General features: G+C 44.4%; 1 protein-coding gene across 1 annotated transcript; it reads left to right on the forward strand.

Moving 5' to 3' along the window:
- Positions 1-230: 230 nt before the first annotated feature.
- On the forward strand, positions 231-5575 carry LOC138675883 (uncharacterized). The gene is made up of 2 exons (XM_069764488.1): positions 231-1763; positions 4077-5575. Exons 1-2 carry the CDS (start codon positions 1023-1025, stop codon positions 4089-4091), a joined length of 756 nt encoding a protein of 251 aa, XP_069620589.1. The 5' UTR covers positions 231-1022; the 3' UTR covers positions 4092-5575.
- Positions 5576-7729: the final 2154 nt, after the last annotated feature.

A 7729-nucleotide genomic window follows, 5' to 3' on the forward strand; every position in this document is an offset into this window, starting at 1 on the left:
GGTTGCTACAACGGATGGTGGATTTATGTTTTGAAATCCTATCCCTGACCGGTTGTGTAGTTTCCCCTATGTAAAGTAAGCCACACGGGCATTTGATAAGGTACACTACATAGGTGGAGTCGCAGGTGAAGAAGTTCTTGACACCACCGTCCATGTGACCTGCTCTTCCTGGCAGGTCACTTCTGCCTAATTCCGCCCACTTCCTGGGCGGTTAAGCACTGCTCTCATGCTCACAGCTGACATCCTCCCAGTCTCTGCCACTATATAAACAGCCCCACGGCCCTCTCTCCTCACTTGCTATTCAGCGGTGGACGCCGCGATGACAGCACCCATATAGGTAATTACATGCTACACTCTTCAGCGTCTCTCCAGTATGTAACTCCATCAGGGTCCGTCATAGATGTTCTATTTCTTCTAGGCTGTAACTTTTCTCTCTGGATATCCAATACTATATTGGTAGCTACCTCCGGGTAGGTGTCCATACACTCCTGCTTCTTTTGTCTTCTCGTTTATAGTACCTCAGTCCACTCTCTCACTATGATTTATGTTCCACCTCCCAGGCAGGCCATATAGCCACTTGAATCTATATATTGTCCCAGTAAACGGTATGTAAAACTCCACCACTGTACTACCACTGTGCCACGACATAGGTCACTCTCTTATACCACTAGTATCCACCCACCATCATTTTCGCCATAGTCATATGCATAGGATGTTGCATATGTTGTATATACTTTGGTTATTTTTGTTCACAGTTTTATTTATGTTTTCCCAATTATGGTTTTTAATTATGCTGTATTGTATGTACATACTTATTTCAGTTACTGATGAAGGTCCAGTTGTGTGACCGAAACGTTTTCTGATTTGGGATAATAAATCTTTCGTTTCTTCACACCACAAAGTTGAGTGCCGGGTTTTGTATTATTTGCTGATTACGGTTTGGGAACCTACCCGTGCACCTCATACGGTTGTGCACACGTGTTTCTAACTACGTTGTCTCCCCTTACGTGTGGCACACCTTTATGGCTATGACCTCCAATACTTTTTCATACAATAATGAAGAGTGTTCTTCTATTCTGGCACAGTCCACTCTCTCCTGTGACTTTCTGAAAATACCCCCACGTGAGACACGGGGACGTGACCTTGAACGAGCACTTAGGCACCAAGTCAACATAGAATTGCACTGCGCCACCCTCTCCGAGTACCTCCGTGTTAAGAGGATCCCCAGAGGGCTTCGAGTCCCCCTCCGTCCCACCCTGTTTAGTGACTGTTCTGATTATTGTCTGAGGTTTGAACAGATACTTAATAAATGTTCATTTGATCTGATAACACTCACCCTAGAACATCTTCACAAAGCAATTGATACCAACGCGGCCAAAATCAAAAGTATCGAAACTCAGCTGTCTTCCACCGGTACAGCAGAGGAACTGAGCACCTTGAGGACCCAGATCCAGGAGCGGGTTGATCTACATAAAAGGGATACTGAGAACCGCAAACGCAGCAAATTCTCTCGTGACACGATTGACTACGAGACTAATCAAGTATACCGATGGCACGACAACTCGACATCAAGACGCCAACCTGCACGCAACCAGAGATCCTCTACAGACTATTCCACCTCGGGCTCAGACCAAGAGAGGAACGTCCTCCCCTCTACTTCAAGCCTTTTTTTAGGACAACGACGCCGATTTCCAAAAAGAAAACCCGACGGAGCGCCTCCAAGAAGGGACACCACGGATCAAATGCGGATCACGAGATCCAAGGTACAGAATCATTGGTGGTGAACATTTCTTCTAGATCCCTGGGGGTTGCAGAACTTGGGGTATTACAAAAGGGCTTGTCTTTCTGTCCCTCGTATCAGTGTAAAACATTTGATCTAGAGATGGACTTACAACGCTTTTTTCGTTTACTAAGACTTAAGACCCATTTTGCCTCTTCTCCAATCAACACCCCACCCCCCTGTACCAACCCTATGTCTATTGTGACATTAGGCCTACGGGACAAAAGTTCCTTCCGCCCACCTCAGGGCTCCCACGCTGTGGAGACATTTATTGGCTTCGTCCAAGAGTCGTTCCACACTATACGCGACGATATTGAAAAAGGTAGACTACACTATCCATCTAATCTCTCTGCTACGGAATATCAGGCATTAGTCACACTACAGAAAGACCCCAACCTCATCATAAAACCAGCAGACAAGGGTGGCGCGCTTGTCATAATGGACAAGGCACAATACATAGCGGAGATCCATCGCCAGCTTAATGATACCTCTATTTATGACCGACTCTCGAGAGATCCCTCTACAGAGATTAGGGGTAAAATTGATAGCATCATCACCAAATACTCACACCTAGGGATCATTGATCCTAAGACAAGTGATTTTCTGAGAAAGAAGAACCCCATCACACCGGTATTTTATACCTTACCAAAAATACACAAAAATCTGTCTAATCCCCCGGGCAGGCCAATTGTGGCCTCCACAGATTCAATCATTTCCCCACTATCACGATACCTGGAAAAAATCCTCACACCTATTACTCAGAGATCAGCATCATTCATCTTGGACACTGGGGATTTTTTACAATGTATCAGGGATCTACATAGGGTACCTCCAAACACCCTCCTGGTAACTTTAGATGTTAAGGACTTGTACACGTCCATTCCGCATCTGAACGGCATTAATGCGGTACACCAGTCCCTCACCGCCGCAGGCCTTGATACGGACCAGATCAATCTTTGTATTGAATTACTGACAACGGTACTCTATAATAACTTTTTTCTCTTCCAGGATTCCTTTTACTTGCAGAGACGGGGGACCGCAATGGGCTCGAATGTAGCGCCCCCGTACGCTAACACGTACATGGCATTATTCGAGACGTCCGTCATCTACAAACATCCTTTGTTTGTTCACAACGTTTCCGTGTGGAAACGATACATAGATGATGTTTTTTGCCTATGGGGGGGCTCATTGGAGTCCTTGCAGGAGTTCTTCCTTTTCCTCAATGATGCCTGGCCAGGCATCAAATTCACTATCAGTCATGACCAGAACGCCATTAATTTTCTAGACACTACGGTGCTCAAAGATTCAGCGGGCCTACTTACTACTGATCTATACTCTAAGCCAACGGACAGGAATAGCTTGCTACACTACCAGAGCTTCCACCCACCATCCACGAAACGCTCGATTCCTATATCACAATACCAACGGGTCAAACGCATAGTCCCGGATCCAATACTCTGTGAGGAACGTCTCCAGGGTATGACCACGAAATTTCTTAAGAGGGGTTATCCCTCGGCAATACTGGCACGGTCTAGGGACCCTCCACCCCAAATAGCCAGGAGGAACACAGAAAAACGCATTCCCTTCGTGCATGCATATCACCCCTTCTCCTTCATTCTTCACAAAACCATCAGGAGACACTGGCATCTCCTTTCTACAGCCCACCCTGACATACCAGAATTTAAGGAGCCCTTTTTACCATGCTTTAGGAGACCCCCCAACTTAAGGGACAATCTGGTCAAAGCTGACATTGGGCCTAAGGACCCACGTCGACAGATCTTCCTCTCACGACCAAAGACTGGCACCTTTCCGTGCCTTCATTGCGCACAGTGCAATAACATACAAAAGGGGAACACGTTCCAACACCCCAGATCTGGCAAAACATTTCATATCAAGAACTTCTTCACCTGCGACTCCACCTATGTAGTGTACCTTATCAAATGCCCGTGTGGCTTACTTTACATAGGGGAAACTACACAACCGGTCAGGGATAGGATTTCAAAACATAAATCCACCATCCGTTGTAGCAACCTACTCCTTCCCATCCCATACCACTTTCATACTCAAGGACACTTTGTTTCCCAATTAAAATACCAGGTCATTGACCATGTACCACCCCCAAGGCGGGGTGGTGATAGGATCACTTTGCTCAAAAAGAAGGAGGCTTTCTGGATCCATACTCTGGAAACCCTCTCTCCGAAAGGCTTGAATCGGGACTATGAGCTGATGGCGTTTATATGATGTATATCAATATTACCCTACTTTGTTACTAACTCGCTTTTCTCTGTTTTTTTAGAGTCGTCTATATTGAATTGTCGGCATAATGGATCACGAGCACAGTTCCACCCACTTGTCATCACTATGCTCAGGATACTCACGTCCCCCTGTTATAGCTATTATTGTTATGTGTTATCAACACCATCTCAGTACTGTTCTTGTCATCGGTCAAAACACTTCCACTACTGCTCTCTCCTCTGACGGCTGTCATTTTTCCATCCTTTCTACCATTGGCCTGCTGGTATGTTGGTGCATCTTGGTCCTTATACCTTTTTTCCAATCTGCTTCAGTTTATATATACCCTCTTTCTATGACGGTTACACATACCTCTCCTCTGCCATCTTTAACCTTACAACTGCACTACAACCTTCCCGTGGCCCCTGATGGGCATTATAGTATCCCTGTATTCGGGTACATGTACATGCGGTTAATTTACTCCTGCCTGGCGTTTGCTAATTAGCCTTCTTTCATTTTTAACAGGCTCATTTTCATTTATTTGCAGTATTTTTATTGCCGCACTTTTTTTTTTTTTTTTTTTTCCACACAGCTTAATGCAGGCAGTTACAGGCATGCGCATTACAGTCTTTTTTCCGGGTAGTGTATAAATCGCTGCGCACATAGCCTCTCATACCCGATGTAAGCGTCTGGACATGCGAACTCCAGCCGCCCTTATAGCCCTATGTATCGCACACTGGCGGCTGTGGTCAGGCACAGTCTATCTACTTTTTAGCACTGCCACCTCCAAGATGGCGCCCGCACACCACCGTCCATGTGACCTGCTCTTCCTGGCAGGTCACTTCTGCCTAATTCCGCCCACTTCCTGGGCGGTTAAGCACCGCTCTCATGCTCACAGCTGACATCCTCCCAGTCTCTGCCACTATATAAACAGCCCCACGGCCCTCTCTCCTCACTTGCTATTCAGCGGTGGACGCCGCGATGACAGCACCCATATAGGTAATTACATGCTACACTCTTCAGCGTCTCTCCAGTATGTAACTCCATCAGGGTCCGTCATAGATGTTCTATTTCTTCTAGGCTGTAACTTTTCTCTCTGGATATCCAATACTATATTGGTAGCTACCTCCGGGTAGGTGTCCATACACTCCTGCTTCTTTTGTCTTCTCGTTTATAGTACCTCAGTCCACTCTCTCACTATGATTTATGTTCCACCTCCCAGGCAGGCCATATAGCCACTTGAATCTATATATTGTCCCAGTAAACGGTATGTAAAACTCCACCACTGTACTACCACTGTGCCACGACATAGGTCACTCTCTTATACCACTAGTATCCACCCACCATCATTTTCGCCATAGTCATATGCATAGGATGTTGCATATGTTGTATATACTTTGGTTATTTTTGTTCACAGTTTTATTTATGTTTTCCCAATTATGGTTTTTAATTATGCTGTATTGTATGTACATACTTATTTCAGTTACTGATGAAGGTCCAGTTGTGTGACCGAAACGTTTTCTGATTTGGGATAATAAATCTTTCGTTTCTTCACACCACAAAGTTGAGTGCCGGGTTTTGTATTATTAGTTTAAAGGGAGACCTCAGAAAAAAATTGACAATGGGTCCCCCTATAAAATCTAATTCGCAAAGACTAGGTAGACAGCTGCAGGCTTATATCAATAGCATAGGAAGGGGCCATGGAAATTTGCCCCCTCCCACACTAAAAACATCAGCTTTCAGATGACCCAGAAAATGCGCATCTATAAGATGCGCCAAATCTGGTGCTTAGCCTCTCTCTTCCCACTTACCCTGTAGCAATGGCATGTGGGGTAATGGTTGGGGGGTTGATGTCATCTTTGTTGATTTCACCAGGTGACATCAAGCCCACAGTTTAGTAATGGAGAGGCACCTATAAGACTTCCCCATAACCTAACCCCATAGTTATATTATGTAAAAACGCACACTTAGAAAAAAGTCCTTTATTTGAAATAATGACACAGACTCCTTTATTGAATCTAAATGAAATCATACTCACCGAATGCCTAATCCACTGAAGCCAACGTCTCTTGCAACAAAAATAAAATAATAAACCACAATATTCCTCAGCTGTCTGCCGAGAAGATAATATTCCATAATGTCCCACGATGATCTTGATGACTTTGAGAGCAGTCACTCATGTGACTGCTCTCATAGATAGCCGGCTATACACTGACACAGGAGGTAATCACTAATGCACTGAGTTGCTGTGAGAGAGGACACAAGAGTTCATCAGCTGATGAGCTCTGGTGATCTCACCACCGCTGTGTGAGAAAGTTCAGCAGATGAACTCCTAATGAGATTCCTGCGCAAGCAGACTGTACTGTGATGTCATAGTAACATAGTTATCAAGGCTGAAAACAGACATTTGTCCATCCAGTTCAGCCTATATTCCATCAGAATAAATCCCCAGATCTACGTCCTAATAACTGTAAGATACAATATTGTTGAGCTCCAGGAAGACATCCAGGCCTCTTTGAACCCCTCGACTGAGTTCGCTATCACTACCTCCTCAGGCAAGGAATTCCAGATTCTCTTTGCCCTAACGGTAAAGAATCCTCTTCTATGTTGGTGGAAAAACCTTCTCTCCTCCAGACCCAGAGAGTGCCCCCTTGTGACTGGCACCTTCCTTGGTATAAACAGATCCTCGGAGAGATATTTGTATTGTCCCCTTATATTCTTATACATGGTTATTAGATTGCCCCTGAGTCGTCTTTTTTTCTAGACTAAATAATCCTAATTTCGCTAATCTCTCTGGGAATTGCAGTTCCTCCATGCCCTTTATTAATTCTGTTGCCCTCCTTTGTACTCGCTCTAGTTCCACTATATCCTTCCTGAGTACTAGTACACAGTACTCCATATGCTGTCTAACAAGAGATTTGTACAGAGGCAGTATTAAGCTCTCATCATGTGTATCCAGACCTTTTTTAAAGCACCCCATGATCCTGTTTGCCTTGGCAGCCGCTGCCTGGCACTGGCTGCTCCAGGTAAGTGTATCATTAACTAGGATCCCCAAGTCCTTCTCCATGTCAGATTTACCCAGTGGTTTCCTGTTCCGTGTGCAATGGTGATATTGATTCCTCTTCCCATGTGTATAACCTTACATTTATCATTGTTAAACAACATCTGGCACCCTTCGGCCCAAGTTTCCAACTTATACAGATCTATCTGTAGCAGAATAATATCTCCTCTTGTATTGACTGTTTTACAGTTTTATATCATCTGCAAATATCAATATTTTACTGTGTAAACCTTCTACCAGATCGTTAATAAATATGTTGAAGAGAATAGGTCCCAACAATGAACCCTGCGGTACCCAACTGGTCACAGCGACCGAGATAGCGAATATACCATTTATAACCTCCCTCTGCTTTCTATTACTAAGCCAGTTACTTACCCATTTACACACATTTTTCCCCAGACCAACCATTCACATTTTGTGTACCAACCTTTTGTGTGGCACGGTATCAAATGCTTTGGAAATAATCAAGATATACCATGTCCACTGACTCTCCTTTGTCCAGTCTACAGCTTATCTCTACATAAAAACTGATTAGATTGGTTTGACAGGAGCGATTCATCATAATCCCATGCTGAAACGGAGGTAAACAGTTATTCTCATTGAGATAATCCAGAATAACATCCCTCCAAAATCCTTGAAATATTTTATCATGAACT

This window comes from Ranitomeya imitator, chromosome 4, assembly GCF_032444005.1.
Source record: "Ranitomeya imitator isolate aRanImi1 chromosome 4, aRanImi1.pri, whole genome shotgun sequence".
In the NCBI taxonomy this organism is placed as follows: Eukaryota; Metazoa; Chordata; class Amphibia; order Anura; family Dendrobatidae; genus Ranitomeya; species Ranitomeya imitator.